Source organism: Dermacentor variabilis, chromosome 3 (assembly GCF_050947875.1).
Source record: "Dermacentor variabilis isolate Ectoservices chromosome 3, ASM5094787v1, whole genome shotgun sequence".
Lineage (NCBI taxonomy): Eukaryota > Metazoa > Arthropoda > Arachnida > Ixodida > Ixodidae > Dermacentor > Dermacentor variabilis.
Genome location: NC_134570.1, coordinates 59355383 through 59372238, shown reverse-complemented (window position 1 = coordinate 59372238; position 16856 = coordinate 59355383). Strand labels below are relative to the sequence as shown.

General features: G+C 43.8%; 1 protein-coding gene across 4 annotated transcripts in view; it reads left to right on the top strand.

Annotated features, from left to right (window-relative positions):
- Nucleotides 1–16856, top strand: part of LOC142575713 (solute carrier family 12 member 9) — a 38580-nt gene that overhangs the window by 9839 nt on the left and 11885 nt on the right. For all 4 annotated transcript variants that reach the window (XM_075685281.1, XM_075685280.1, XM_075685283.1 and 1 more), the window contains exons 5-10: nucleotides 874–981; nucleotides 3699–3810; nucleotides 7724–7881; nucleotides 8039–8121; nucleotides 11303–11427; nucleotides 12471–12663. In XM_075685281.1, coding sequence (XP_075541396.1) covers nucleotides 874–981; nucleotides 3699–3810; nucleotides 7724–7881; nucleotides 8039–8121; nucleotides 11303–11427; nucleotides 12471–12663 — 779 coding nt within the window. The remainder of the gene's footprint in view (nucleotides 1–873; nucleotides 982–3698; nucleotides 3811–7723; nucleotides 7882–8038; nucleotides 8122–11302; nucleotides 11428–12470; nucleotides 12664–16856) is intronic.

Below are 16856 nucleotides of genomic sequence, written 5' to 3'. Positions count from 1 at the left end.
CCGTTTATCAAGACTTTCATTTACTGAGAGACAAAGCTGAATACAGTTGCATGAATAAGAAACCAACCAACCATGACCACCGTGTTCCATTTAAGGGGCAGTTCCATTTAAGCGATTTTCATTCATTGAGATTCCATTGTACTTTCAATGTCTTTGTCTGATCTCCACCATCTAAATTGATTAGTTAGGTGGTTTGTTTACATGTTTATTTATGCAGCATACTACATGCCCTTGTATGACCGAAAAGAGGAGGGCCGATAACTATGTCAAGAACTGCCTAATTTTATTGATGTGGTTCAGGATTCACGTTGTAATTACACAAACTACATAAGAAAATCGTTACATTGCGTTAAATCATAGGTCTACGTATTCCTTTCACTTGACAGTCTACTACTCGATAAGCAATTGGTGAGAAATAATGCATTGCAGTATTATGTAGTTCTATGTATGTGCAGTAAAATTGAGCATTGCAAATTGTGTTGGATGTTCCACAGTTGAGCTGTCCATTTTTTTTTATTGGAACACATCTAATTCACCCTCCAGTTTACTGTATTACTTTTTTGTTTTAGTTTGTATTTGTAATAAATTTCACATTTGGTTAGTAATCTCCGCTTTAGCATTGTTTTCACCTGCGCACAAGCAGTCCTGATGCATTTGTCATTGAGAACCATTGTTCTGTGCTCATCAAGCCGTTAGCAATAAAACGTGAACCGTGAATTAAATTTCGATGCCTTGAAGGCCCTGCAAACTGTCTTGGCCAGCTTGTAGTCGTGGCAAATTTATGAAGGGCGATTGGGCACTGTGAACCTTAGCAGACATGCTTTTGCTTGGCAGACCTGCTTGCTGTGTCATCATTCATATCTGTCGTTCCAGCTTCGTACACCATCGACTACACCACAAAGACCATGACCACGTTTCCCATTGTGTTTGGCGTGCTCTTCAGCGGTGTCACAGGCATCATGGCTGGCGCAAACATGTCTGGTAAGTCTCACTTGCAGTGCCTCCGGTTGCCAATTTGTATTATACATTGTGTTTTTAAGGAACAATGCCATGAGTTCCATTCTCAGTCACAGTGGCTGCTTGCTGTTAAGGAAAGAATGCAGAAATGCTCCTGGGCTTAGATTCAGGCATGCATTAAAGATCCCCAGGTGGTCAAAATTAATCCACATCCCCCAGTGCCGTAGCCAGGGAGTGGCACCCCCCACCTATGGAGTTTGTATGTTAGGAAGGATTTACTACATCAGGATTGCCAAATACTGTATCACTGGGAGCTGGTTCCGCATCCACAAAATAGTAGTGTCACACTTTATGTAATTTCTTTCAATTATAAAACCTTAATTCTCAGTAACAGTGGCATAATTGTTGCATTAGAGCAGTATAATTTATCTGTTTGGCATGGCCTAAGTTGTCCTTAGCCTCTCAAAGTGCGTCACTTTGGGTTACAGTCAGATGTAATCAGTACAGGAGGATTTAGTCTTTCGAAAAAGATTGTGTGGTTAAATGTCCCGAAACAACACAGTGGACTGTAAGGGACGCCGTAGTGGAGGGCTGCTCCGGAATAGTTTTGCACCACTTGGGCTTTGTTACTGTGCACTTAAAGGGACCCTGAAATGATTTTGACGATTTTGTACAAGTATACTCAATTGTTAAATAGGTCCTCCTGATCATTAATTGACGTATATAAGTGCTCTGCGTAAAGCATGTAATTTATTATAAGGTTTTAAAAATGTACATCACTGCCAATCGCAGCATACTACTCGGCTGAATTTTCAGCTGCCCCTAACCATTTGACGTAAATTGCCCTAATGACGTAGTAGGGCGAGCTATCTAGTTGGCTGCCCAGGGCGCATCATCAATAATTTTTCCAACTTTATGGTGAACAAATGTTGTTCGTAATAGTTGGGTTGTTAGTTAATTTGTTCCTATAAAAAAAAGTAACAGAAAGAGAAAGCACAAGAACAATTTCTCACTACACGTAAGCACTTCTGACATACAGCAAGCGTTGTCTGCTTGTGTAACAACATGCTCCATTTTGATGAGAGCTGTGCAGTCAATGTCAGTCTCAGTCTTTTTGCGAGCACTACGATTTGCCTTTGTTATGTTGTGAGCTGCAAACGTAGTGACTGGCAATATGTCAAGCTGCAACATCATTTCCCTCTGTAAGGCAGCAGATGAATGGAGTGGTTCCAGCGCATTGGACTGATGCTATCCGATCGGCTCCAAGATTTGCACGTTTGTGGCTGTCACTTTCCACTGGAAGATTATTGCCACAATAGCATTTCGTGAGTCTGGCATTCGTGTAAACACAAGCGCAAGGGGACAAGGCCTGGCCGTTTGACTGTGCCGTATCACGGGATGAGCAGAAGCGCAAATGTGAATGATCTGCACGGTGAAGCCACCTGGTGGCACAGAGCTCAACCAAATGCAGTAGCAGTAACAAAGTGTATTGTTATTTGCTGCTGGTGTAAATTTTTCGCAGGAGTGTAATCGTTAACACATTGTTTTTGTAAATGTTTAAAATGTTTTACATTTGGGTAGAGCAATATTAGCTCTTTGTTTGGCTGGTTCAGCTCTGCACCTACAGGTGGCTGGACCGTGCAGACCGATCAAGTTGCTCTTGTACATCTGCGCTAAAGTTCCTTCATCAGCTTGAGTTTATGCCTCCAACCATCTGTCGAAATGCCCAGCTCACCTGTGGTTACTAGAATACCAGACATGTTCGGCACTGCAACAGAATGCTTGCAATGCACGCTGCTTCAATAGCTCTTGCTTGGGGTCGACTGCCAAGCAGCTGGTGGAGAGATTTGAGAGGCAGCGTGCGCTCGCTCCTAGAAAACCGGAAGTAGATGAGACGATATGTCATCATGACGCAGAGCCAGTGAAGGCAGAGCTTAGCCCCGATCACTCGGCCCCCGAGTTGAGAAAATGCATGGCTATGGAGGAAGGTAACTTGTAATTGTCCATAGCTTGCTTCAGACAAATTGTGGTGCGAATGATTAACTTTAGCTGTACCCTACGCATCTACAAAACTTGTCCAAACCGTTTCAGGGGCCCTTTAAATATAAGCACACAAGCATTTACGAAAGGATAATTTCTTCTGTGATTTTCTTCGCTTCTATATCTGTTGGCTTTGGGAAGTTGTTACTAAAGCCCTCGGCTACCTTCCTTCTTCTTGCTACCCCGCCATGGTGGCCCAGTGTCTATGGCGTCGTGCTACTAAGCACAAGATCGCGGGGTCAAGTCCCAGCCACAGCAGCTGCGTTTCGATAGGGGCTAAATGCAAAAACATCCATGTACTGTACATTGGGTGCACGCTAAAGAGCTCCAGGTGGTCAAAATTAATCTGGAGTCCCTCACTACAGTATGCCTCACAAACTGATTGTGGTTATGGTATGTTAAGCCCTAGAATGTAATTTTTAATTTTATTGTCTTCTTGCTCATACATTACACTAAGTATCTTGTGCTAATCTCAGATGTTGTACAAGTTATACTTGAAGAACTTTAAAGTTCTCTTCATTCTTCTACATTGTGCATTGCATGTAATGGTCAGCGTGCTTGCACACACAGAAGGTTGATTTTGGCACGTAAAATTCCATAATTAAAAAAAAAGAAAACGAAAAAAAAAAAACACAGAAGGTTGACAGTTGACATAGAGAAGCAGTTTATGTGTTCATGCTGGCTGGTGGCTTGCTGTGCAGGGGAGCTGAAGGACCCAGCTAAGGCCATTCCCAGGGGCACCCTGTCTGCTGTTGGCTTCACCTTCGTCACATACGTTGTCCTCATGTTCCTGACAGCCGGCACCTGCTCCAGGTTGGTCGGCATCCCTAACGCTGTTGCAAGTTCACTTCACTGCACTGGTCATGACCACATACTGTATTGCCTCTTACTTGATGTGCCCTAGTGCTGGGGTAGTTCCTGTGATGCAGGGACCTGAAGCAATAGGGACCTTTCTGGATGCCTTTAATGCGCCTATTGTTTTCAAGCTCCTCTTTCACTGACATGGCCTTTGTGTTGTGGTAGCTCAGAGGCTTCTGAGCATGATGTTGTGTGTTTGATCTCTATCCACAGTGGCACTGTTTTGGTGGGGGAGCATTGCAGAAATGCTCTCATACTATTGCATTCAGCATGAGCTGCAACATGCGAGCCGCAGTCTGAGTAATCTCTGGTTATAACTGCTGGTTCTAACATTTTTCATGGAACTGCTGATCAATGTAACATGTTGGTTCGAACATGTGACGCTCTCTAGAAAAACGGTGGAGAGATTTTCATCATTATGGCCTGCCCCCATGCTTTCCGTCGTCTGCTTTAATTGAGGAAAACTGGGAATTGGGCCGGTTGGTGTTGATTGATAATTACTGCAGGACAAACAACGAAGACGAAGGTCCAGTGCATGATCCTGTCATTCCATGTCTCCCCTTCATCTCTGTTGTTTGTGCTGTAGTAATTATGCTTAATTGCTGACCGATAATACACTGCCCCACCCAGCAGTGCAATGTTCTTAGCTCTTAACACAATGTGATTCACCATGGCACACCACAGCCTTTGCTTTGTAATTAAGCTCTTGATTTTTTTTCTATCTTTCTTTTTGTATTTTTTCTTGTGATGTAGCAATAGCTGCTGGGGGGTGCTATTGTCTTATCACTCTGTCAAGAAAGCGAGTGACTGAAAGGGGAGTATGAGCATTGCTTGAGTGATGAAGCCCTCTCCACTTTTATCTCAAGAGCATCACATTTTAGTGCTACCAGCTCTACCAGGAGAATGCTCCAGTCACAGCTCACATGCTTCAGCTCACATTGAAAGCGACAGTATCATAATTTTGATGCATTTAAGGAACTGCAATGGCCAAAATTAGTCTACGGGCCCACACTATGGGGTCCCTTGTAGCCCCTGTTTTGCCTTGAGATGTTAAATTCCTTTAGTCTGTCAGTGAGTGATCCCTGAATCCTTACTCCATTGCTTCGTCTGTTGAGAAGGAAATTTCCTTAAAGGTCTGCTAAAGGTCTGCAAACGGAGCCGCTTGCAGGTGCAGTCAATTCTCAGCAACTTATTTAGCGCATGTTAACTGGTTCAATTCAGCTATATAGTTGGCGACAACCTGAGAAAGCAGTGGCAAGCACACGGCTGTCTAAATGAGAGAATTTGTATAGATGTGCCAACAAGCTACATTCACTCATTTCCGTGACATCATGGCAGAGGCAAAATTCTCTCAATGTCGACGTCTGTCAAGAACTGTGTTTCGGAGTGCGGAGGCGCGGAGGCGCAGCTGCATTGTGGTTTTGTGGGTGGAGCCCTTTACTGAATGCATTGGTTTTCGCTGTGTGCAGTGATATTTCAGTCACTGGTTCCATAACCATACCTGCTACCTCGCCCAAATTTTTCATAATGTTCACGAATTTGGGCACATTCTACGACTTTACAAATGTCTTGTCAAGTTTTACACAAAGTAAATTCTTTTGGTGAAAAAGTTTCGCTTGGTGGTTGCTGACCCTACTGTTGGAAGTCTTCTTCTGGTGGTAAGAGGGCAGCTGAGAGGTAGTAGCTTCAAGCGAGTTCATGCATACGAGCTTCTGAAGCAGACGACATCGGCAACAGCACAGTTTAAGTCTCTGAAATGTCGCTGTGATCTAAAAGAAGTGTTCTGCTCATCCCTCTGTGCTGTTACACATATTCTGCTGCTTGCGTGTTTAGTGCAAGTTCTTTATTTGGGCAAAACAAATAGAAGGTTTGCCCGCAAAGTAAGGCGGGAGGTAGCCGTAGACCTCCTGACTAAGGCCTTTACCTGGCTGGAGCAGCAGAAGTAGCAGTTTACAAGTATCTACTAATAAAACCAAATACAACAAATAAGAGAAAACATTAAAACTATTTACAGCAAAATTTTAAGCACACTGCAAAGTATCAACTGTTGGCAAAATAGCAAATAAATAAATACAGCATTGCAAAAAAAAACATTCTGCTACATAAGTTATACATTTAGAATATAACATTTATAACATCACTATTGACATCGAACAATTTAAAACTCCATTAACATTCGTTAAACATGTGATCAGAGAATAGTATGTTTTGCATTGCATATTTGAATTTGTGAATAGTTCGACAATTTATAGCTTCGTGAACAATGTTAGCGCATGTATTGCATAAACACATAGTTTCATATTCGATAGTTTGCGTGGCATATTTGATCCTTAGTTTCTTCATTACTATTGAAGTGCTACACAGGCTGTATCCAGTGTCTGTACTCAGGTAACGATTTGAAAATTGTTTAAAGTTGCTGGAGACATCTTTAAGTAGCCGTATGCAGATCTTTGTTTTGTAATAGTGTCTAATATTAGGAATGTTGTAGTGCATCATTAATATAGAAGATCCTGTGTATTGTTTTGAGGTGTTAAGCAACTGAAGAGCTCGTCATTGCACTACTGCCAATTTTTCTATATCTGTTTTATTACCATTTCCCCGTACTAATATGCAGTAGCTAAGATGCGAGTGCACAAACAAAAAGTACAGTTGTCTGAGAAGCCTGACAGGCACAAAGCATCGTTTCCATTGTAGCAAGCCAACAGATCGCGCAACCTTAGTGCGTACCTCATTTATGTGCTCTGTCCAGCTTAGGTTTTTATGAAATGTAACACACAGAAACGAATGGCTTGAGACATGATCAACTTGCAATCCACAATAAAAAAAGTTTTCCATCGTAATCTATTTGCTTATTCTTGGAACAAAAACTGTAAACTTGTTTTTTTGTGTTTAAGTCAAGTTTATTTAGGTATAGCCACTTTCTAAGCTCTCGTAACCAATGGGTTGCGGTAACTTCCAGTTCGTGAAAGTCTACTCCGGAAAAAAAGATATTAGTGTCATCAATATGATTTCATCTGTCAGTAGAACGTTTGTTTTGTCATTCATATAAATAATAAATAACGGCCCTAAAATGGAGCCTTGTGGTACCCCATATTTAATTATGCTCTTTTCAGAACTGTACCCTTCTAAGGAAGTATACTGAAATCGAAATTCAAGGTAGCCATGCATAAGTTTTAATGCTATGCCTCGAATGCCGTATACTTGATACTTAGTAGTACGTTATGTTTTGTGCTATCAAAGGCGTTGCGAAACTCTAGGAATATACCAATAGTAAAATGTTTTTCTTCAATATTATTTGTAATTGTATCTCTGACTCTTAATAATGCCGTTTTGGTTGATTTATTCTTCGGAAAACCGTATTACTTATCCGAGATAATGCCTTTATCCAGCAAAAAACAATTGACGCTTATATATAATGCGTTCAGCCACTTTAGAAAATACCAGCAATACCGAAATTGTTCTATAATTATTCAGCTCATTTTGTGTTCCACCCTTAAATATTACAGCAACACGAGCTATCTTCATTTCTTCAGCAAAAATTTCGCTGGATAATGTACTGTTGCATATGTGTTCCAGCAGGCCATAGATTATGTGAGCAACTGCTTTAATAGGCCATTAAAAATATATTGTTATAAAAGGAATGCTATTAATAGAGTATTTATGTACATACCCCGCGACAAGGGTGAATGCTCAGGGCAAGCTTTAAAAGAAATTCATGGTATTGCCCCCCTCCCTCCCTTCTCCCGTTGTTGTGTTGGTCACGGAATTTTTATGAAATTTTGAAAGTTCACAGGTTGGCAGGTATGCAAAACAGTTACTAACTGTGACTTCTCTTTTTTTTTTTCATGAATCTTTTTCCTGTGCGCAGGCTGTTGCTGCAGAACAATGTGCTGTACATGCAGTATATAGACCTGTGGCCGCCTTTTGTGGCCATTGGCATCTTCTTTGCCACCCTGTCAGCATCCCTCAGCAACCTCATTGGTGCATCACGTGTTCTTGAGGCGCTCAGCAAAGACGAACTTTTCGGTACGTCCTGCCAAACTTTCTCTTCCCCACTCGGTGAGATCCTGTTTTCAATAAGCTGTGCACAATAAGTACTAAACCATGACTATAAGCGTGAGCTCTTTAATTTAACTTTTTCCTGTTTCTGATATGCTCGGTGCATGTTTGTCTCTGAATGCAGGTCTTGTGCTGCGGCCAGTCAGCATCCTTGTTTACAAGAGCAATCCATTGGCAGCAGTCTTCACTTCATGGTTTCTTGTGCAGGTCAGCTTCCTTCCCTCATTTTTGTTCACGTGGAGTGCAGGACTATATTCGCAGCATTCTAATACAAGATCACTGGAGACTACCGTATTTACTCGTGTACGGCCTGCCTTAGTGGTACAGTCGCCGACAGATAAATCGGACACCGATAATCGGGGCATGCGCGGTAATTCGGACAGCTGCCAGCTCTACGGTCTATTATCTTGACTCCGTCCGTGGCTGTGGCTAATGCCGACTCTGCCGACATTATCTCCTCTGTCAACCTCGACAAGGCATCAAGTATGGCTGCAGAGACTTGATACATCAAGTATGGCCTCAGAGATCACATGTTTGTCGGTAATCCCTGAGGCCTTGCCTTGGTTGCAGCACTACGCCTCAGAGATTTAACTGCAAATGCCAGTCTTGGAGGCTTTGCCTGAATTATAGGTCGCATCAACATGGCGATCATCACATCCTATTCCGGCAACCCCGCACATGGCCTGCTCTCGCTGTTCTCTTTGTTGAGTTTGCCTTTCAGACACCGTTCCGCTATTCTGTGCTTGTTTGTTTAACTTGCGTTCCAGACAGCGCTCTGCTGGCTCCAAGAAGTCTTTCTCATGAACTTATCGACAGGCTGCATCAAATGGCACCAGCAGTGCCCTCTCAATTCCTGAATGAGTCTTGAGTTGCAGTTTGAATGACTCCTCAACTGAAGAGCCTGAACCTGCCGCCTACCAGAATGCGCTCAAATGCGGACATCATTGATGACCTGCGATTCAGTGCGCTTATTTCTGCTGCCGTTACATTTAAAGACTTTGCAGACGTCGAAAGTGCGGTGTTGTGTGCTGAACTGAACTATGACGAAATATAATTGAGCAAGTTCTCGCACCGTCAAACAATGAATCTAACTCGGGTGATGAGGATGTGCTGTGTGCTCCAAAGCCTTCACACACGGACTCGAGCCTTTGTAGTCCTTGCATTGGCGTACAGCGACAGCACAAAACTGGCAGAAATACAGGCATACCTAGTTGCATGTAAGCGAAAGTGCAAGCAACAACGAATCAACCACTTATTCCTTGCACAGGGGCCTTAAAGCAAAAATGATGATGATGACAAAATGTATTTATTGAAGGATGGCGCGAAGGCCTATAATGGGGAATAGGAAGAGGAGGGGGAGGCGTATTCAGAGCCGTCCTAGGAGCTGCACGTCCTTGGCGAAAGCCAAGAGCGAGTCCAGAATGGCCCTGTCAGAATCCATCGATCCAGTTGCCGGTCTAATCCACTCCTCGTAGGACGACACTCGCACCGCCCTCAGGTGGTGGTCCCGCTGTTGAGCGTGTCGCTGGCACTCCCAAAACAGATGGGCTGCGGATGGCCGCGTAGCCATGTCGCAGTCAGGGCACCTGTGTGGCGTATGGAGCGCTTCTTGGTCCGCGGAGGCTGTGGGATGGCCGGGTTCCTGCAATGGAAGGGAGTTGGGAGACGAAGCAAAAATAAAATGATCTTTTTTGGCTACACTTATTTTTTTCTGATATTCAATAGTTTGGACTTATTTATGTACCCTGTGGAGTCCGAATTATCAGTCGTCGATTGTAATAAGCCTGCACACCCCACTTTCGAGGTCAGAAAAATTTGGAAAAGATGTTTGATCAAAGCGCCTTTGCATGAATACGTTCATTAGAGCAGGCTATCTGTGGTGATGGCATTAGCAAAAGTGATGATTATTGAATGAAAACTTGCCTGTTGAGTTGACTCATCAGAGGTTACATATTTTCTGTGACACTTTTGGTACATTAGACATCTTCAGCAGGTAACCATGAGTATTTGTGTAAGAACTGTACGCATTCGAGATCTCTGAGGGGGAAAAAAATAACTTCGTCCTTTGTGTGTCGCACTATATTTCGTTATTATGGAATACGAACTCTCCCAGCTTTCCGCCCTTCTAAAAAATATCTTGTGGCTTATGCAAGTAAATATGGTGGTTGCGTAACTCTACTTGGGTAAAAACGTCATGACATTTTAAGTCCTCTTCTTTTATGGGGGCGTTGAATACGTGTATATTTATCTTTACATAGGGCTCCTGAAGCGATTGTTGAACACTGTAAATTAAGATAACTCATCAGATAATGTTGTTCTAAGTTTCTTATTACACAACAGGGTGCGGACACGCTCCCTCACTTGAAATGTTGCTTTTCCTTTTGAGTGGTCATTTCAGGGCAATTCTTTTGGTCGGCATGTCGATGTTGACATGTTGCAAACAACTTTTGATAAGGCTGTTTCAAATGATAAGATGTGGCAGTCTGTGAACTGTGGGAGCAGTTGTAGTCGAGAGGTTAATGAAAATTTTTCTGATGACGTAACATGTTGAAGTTGCTGACCAAGTAAAAGGGGAGAAGGAAACAACAAAAAACATAGGAACGTTTCAGAGCCTCTAGAATCAATTAGGCACACCTGTGTGAGCACATTTAGGAAAAAAACTTAGGCGGGTACATTGCTGTACGTCTCTCTCAATGCTGAAAAGTGGTTGGATAACAGTAAAATGGGGGGGGGGGGGAGGGGGTGCAGTTCTTACTTGCATGTTGTTATCAGGTGCCATATAGAAATTCTATCCACATTTTATTACTCTCTTATGACAAGTACTCCAGAAAATGGACAGTAGCATATGAGCAGAGTTTTTTCATGGAGCTAGAGGTTTAGTTTCCGCTGCATTCATCTTGGGTGCCGTCTACCAACAACAACAACAACATGATTTGAATTGGGCAGACTTTATCACCATGGTGGTTCCCACTTCCTCGTATAACTACAATACATGGACAGCACTGACTGCCAGGCTATTACCCCTTGTAGCAACAACACAGTCACCGCCGTACTTGGTGACATGCTCCTAGTAAAGTTACTGGAAAAGTGAAATATGCCAAAGCTTTAGCTGAAGGTGACTTCTTGTGTCCTCGCCTGTTATAAGTCTTCATTCAAAACCTCTCCCTGTGTGTAGCAGTTCTGCGGTGCCTTTTGTGCATGTTCACGTAAGGTGTGTAGACATTAAGCAAAACGCTGTAGTTAATGATTGCAGGTCAGCTCCATATTACTTTTGTGGAAGTTACGAGTAAGGAGAGCGAGAGTGCTGGGGTATCATTCTAAAAATATTGTTGCACACTTGTGTAGTGTGACAAGGCTGTCACCCTGACTGTGCTGTTTCTCTCCGTAGCTGATTCTATTCATAGGCAGCCTCAACACCATAGCCCAGGTGACGTCGGTCTTCTTCTTGCTGTCATACCTGTCAACGAATTTGGCCTGCCTCGCTCTCGACCTGGCATCGGCGCCCAACTTTCGGTTGGTCATGTTTCTTTTCATGTCATACTGTGGTGCATCTGACAGTCGTCCGAGTGATTAACCCTCATAAGTTGTGTGCTTAGTTCTGGTATAAACTTAATTTCCAGTCTTATGCATGTACGTTATGCCATCTGAAAGCTTTTTTTCTTCTTTTTAACATTCCAGCTAGATATAACATGCACACTGTATGTTTTGTTTTATATTTCCCGAAATTTTTTTTTTACAGAAGTGGACAGAATCAATGAATGCATTAATAGAGCAAAATTTAGAGGGTGCACTTTAATTATTTACCAATGACAGCACATCCTGCGAATTGCCTGTGGCGTTTACATACAAGCTGTGCTGTCTGTGATGTGAATCCAATGTAAAATGAATATCACTGGAACGGTGGCTATGCATGTACTACCACCATAAATTGAAACGCGAACAGGAAATGACTGATCAGAATGTCTGTTACTCGTAAATACATAAAAGTGCGACAGGTAATCTCTTTATAGCCGGTTTCTTAGCTTGGAGTAGTCTCGGGTATATGTGTTGAAGTCTGAATTAAGCCACTATTACCTATGCAGATGAACCTGGAAAGGAAACTGTGCATCGGAGTAGTTTCAGAATTGTTCGTGTTTGAGTTTATGCCAGGATGATGATTTTTGTGGCAATACTTTCACTTTCGTGAGATTTTGCAGGGATAGCACTGGGCATTTCATTGTCTATAGGTCAATATGTTCCTGGCACTGTGATAGGACAGCATTCTTGACACAGTGCCAAGAACACAGTTGCCCGTCGGTGCTGAGGTGCTAGTCATATGAAATTTCGTGAAAGTGAAAGTATCCCCGAAAGCGGAGATCTGAGAATATGGCCCCTGATGTTTGTACAATAAGAGGTGCGATGGACGGGCAGGCAAAGGCTGCCTATGCTGAACCCATGGCATACTGCTGCTGAGCATGTATTGGCAGTTGCCTCTGTAGTTAACACGTTTTGATTTTATTTGCTAGCTCATGGCGAAGTGTTAAAAACAGGCCTGTCCTTATTGTGCTGTCGTGCAGGCCATCCTTCAAGTACTTCTCATGGCACAGCTCATTGCTGGGCCTGTTGGGCTGTGGCACAATGATGTTTGTGGTGAGCCCGCTGTACGCGGCCATTGCCATCATCATCTGCCTGGTGCTGGTCATTGTGCTGCATCTTCGTTCGCCACCTGTTCGCTGGGGCTCTATCAGTCAAGCACTGATCTTCCACCAGGTGAGGGATGGTGTCTTAGTGTGCTGTGTGTGCTGTGCATGCTTGTGGGCATCTGTGTGTTTGCGTATGCTCTGTGTGTTTGTGCAGTTGACTTCTGTTAATTCGACTATGATTAATTTGATTCTTCAGTTAATTTGATCCCGACCAAAGGTTCCGGCCAGCGCCCAGGGGTTTCTATGGGTCCAATATTTTGTTATTTCGATTCTAAAATTGGCCTTTGCTGGATAATTTGAACTTGACCGGTCATCATGCATGTGCCTGCCCTTATGGCAGCCTTTTTTTTCCCAAGAAATTCGGGCCGAAATTTGCCTGCACGGTGCAATTGAATACAAACGCAAAACCGAATTTGCAGTGTTTAAATGCTTTACTGCATAGCACAACTGTATTGCAGCAAAGCTGAGTTAGGAAACTGGCTGCCATTCTAAAAAATCAGGTGTGCGTTAGATTTCTACTTTGGTTAGGAGCTTTAAGTCATTTCTATGTTAGTTTTCTACTTGAGACATATATAAAGCAAGCGTCTGTTTTATTCAGGGGCATGTTAAAATCAGGCAAATACTGGCAAACGATTCAGTGTGGTATGTTTTGGTATTTTTTCAGCGTGTTGTTCAATTCGACCCTCTGGATAGTTTCGTCAATTTCGTCAGTCCCATCAGTGTCGAGTTAATGGAAGTCGAGTGTATTTGTGTGTGTTAATGTGCTTGCATAAGTGTTTGTTTGTGTGTGTACACATGTGTATACACATGTGTATGTGTGCATGTGTGTATATTGTCACGCGCCAAGGCAAGAGTAAGCAACAGTATCAGCAGCCAGACACGAAAATGTCAGACACGAAAGGACGGTTCTTCAGCTGGCGCGAGATCTTTGTCTTCGTCGTCTTCAATCGCCGTTTTTGCTGGGCACGCACCGCTGGCTCAAAACACCAGGTTGCAATAGGCACAGCATAGTTTTATAAACCACCTAATCATGACACAGCAGACATTGCACATTCATGAGTGCAAGTGCATCTAGTGACATGTTTATTCTGCAAATAAAACAAGGGGCAACAAAAAGTAGATACAAATTCATGTGAAATACACATGTGCATCATGGAAAAAAAGAATTTGAAATTTGAACATGCTAGACCGCATACCTTTACTCTCATTACTACACAGAGATATCCTTGTGCTTGTTTCCTGGATGAATAAATGCTATGCTGACTTGAGCACATGCTTGACTGAAGCTGTGGCCCCATGGTGGAGTCTCCACTTTGGCTGCAAAAGGACGTGGGTGCAAAACCACGCTGCTTTTGTTTATGCATTGGCTATCCAAATGGGCATATGCGTCTCCAAGCCTGACGCACAGCTTTCATTAGGGGTGAACTGTGCTTGGGGAAGGCACCCATGCCACGCAAATCCTGTTGAACCCTGTGGATACAACAAAACCCTGTAAAAAAGTGGTGTGTGGATCAATTTCATGGTGGCAATTTCTCATGTGGTATACCAAAGCACATATTATAGGCAGGGATGCCCTCAGGTTGGGGAGAAACATTACTTTCTAAGCATTGAGGTCCCCTTAATGGCTGAGTATCTGGTAGGGAGCATGCTTATATGCACCTATTTTACCGACAGATACTCAGCAGCAGCTATAGTCTGCGTCCCACAGTTGCAGTGGAAGCTCTGAGCCAAGGCTGTCTGTGGTTGGACAAGGGGTGCCCAAAGACCGCAGCTAGAAATCTATAGGCATGGGCCCCCTTTTCAGATACGAACCACCCCAAGTAAGTGAGCACCACCCCAGCAGACCTATCTGCCCATTAGAAAAATTGGTGAGTTTTCGATGGCAGCAGGATTCGAACCCAGCACCTCCCGTATAAGATGGGGATGCTCGCTCACTAAGCCACCGCTGCCATAAACTGTAGAGGAGAGTGACCTACTTTCCTTAAAGGGCTCCTCACCAGGTCCCATAGGAAATTTTGGTTATAGTACACTAGAAGTTGTTACGTGTCCTCTAGGGAGCGTTCTGCCACAAAAATCTTTCAAATCAACTCATTAAAGCCGAAACAGAAATGTTTCAGTGCCGCGAACCCGTAATTTCAGCAGGCGAGCTCCACTGCCAAGTGAGACACTCTCTCCACTTGCCCTTTCTGGCCTCCGCAAACGAAATTCCTTCCCTCCGTTCTCTTATATTGGGCCTGGAGGATCATGTGACGCATACATCACAGGCCCCGCCTTAATTTTTTTTTTCTCCTCACTTTTTTGTCGCGCGGCCCACTTCCGCTGACTGCATCGCACGCGAGCTGTTGTAATTGTCTCGTTTCGCACAGCGCACGATTTCGCGCCCTGTGCACGAGGACACCTGACTGGCGCTATACGACAGTGATACATGGATACTATGGCAGATGCAAGCGGATCACAGAACATGATCCCGCACAGTGTCTGCGCATGCGACTGCAGGACAGTGGGGACAGGCAGACGAAACGGGAGTACATCTCTCTTGCTGTGGTGCGAAGTAAAGCAAAAGCATGCTGACATTCGGTTTGTGTGTTTTATTATTTCTCTAAGCTTCAATTTGTCTATTCAAGCAACATATTACACAAATAACAGATGTTGCCTAGAATAATTCTCGAAGTCACATGTAACCACAAGCGACGTCACAGCAAACACACATGCGTAGGCACACTAGCACGTATACGTCATCCTCCAGCTTGGAGCGTGGCAGCTGCGAGAAGAAGGGAAAACGGCGTTCGGTTTGACATTTCAGATCTTTTCACAGCGCGTAGCAGTGTAATACTTTGCAGACATGATCTATCGCGCATTGTATGCTCTGTGCTTGTCAGCTAAATATGGCCCGACCTGGTGAAGTGCCCTTTAAAGTGTCACTGATGTGGATGGAGCTCAACCTGTGAATATGGAGTGACTCTGACAAGAGAACTTATCTTTGTCAGGGCAATTTTCCGGTTCGAGGTGGCTTTTGGGCCAGGAATCCACCAAGCCCATCAACGAATACATCCGGTAGAAGGAATGAAGGATAAAGGGTTTATTTTTGGCATTAGCTACGCGGCTCCAGTTACGGAAGCCCACTCCATGCAGGAGCACATTAAACGTCCGAGGTCACATCTGGACACGTCAGCCCCACTGCACGAGAGGTCTCTCGTGCTTTTAATACCGCCATATTCCCTAGGCATCTTGTCTAGGAAATCTGATGACTGTATTGTGGCCAATCACAGTCGTCCAATCGGTCGCAATACCCTGCCCATGATATGGCATTGTTCTGCACCACTCCACTTCCAATGGTATGGAATAGAGGACAGGATACCAGCCTGTGAATCCGAGGTCGAAGCTGTTCCCACCGTAGCATTTGACATTGGCCCTCTTGCATCATTAGTTCAGGCTGTCTGGTAGTAGTAGGGGACTTTTGTGGACCCATCAACAATCGGTGTAAGACTGTCAGACCCGATGTCAGACCCACTCGGTGTTACTGTCAGACCCAATGATTCTGACAGTAATGAAGTGTGTAGAGCAGAGTAAAGGAAGTCGGAGTGTTCTCCCCCTATGGGTGAGTGAACAGCAAATAAGTTGCAGAAACATAGCTGACATTGCTTTAATGCATTAGGTCATCGTATGCAATCTTCATATATATATAAATTTACATATACAGTCGAACCTCGTTCATACGTACTGGAAAAAAAAACGTGAGAAAAAATGTACTAGCCAGGAAATTGTGCGATCTGAACTAACTTAACAATTTGGCAGGCTCAACTACTGTTTACATCTACGTGATGCGAAGTGTCATGCGGATCGTTGAAGCGCGAGACACGTTTTGTTGTTTTCCTATTGTGTGGTGTTTTAAGAGGGTGACGGGAAACCGAACGAAAGAAATCGAGCTGATGGGGGTGGCGCCGGATGTCGCTGCAGCGAGACGTAATGCCCGCATTGCACCGCTTGCGGCAGGGAACAGCGGCACATTTGGATTATCGCCTATTAAAAGCATGCAGTATGCTACCAATGGCACTATGCACCATGCACTGTAAAACAGATAGGCGAACATGCTTATCGCAGTAGGTTTGGTGGCGATAGCTGTGAACGTGGCGTGCGACGACAGGGGCGCAGATTTGCTGTACCCGGAATAAGAAACTGCATGGCATTGATTTCACATAAGACAGGCGGCTATATCTGTTCTCAATCGCATGTTACTTTTTTTTTGTTCACATGGGATCT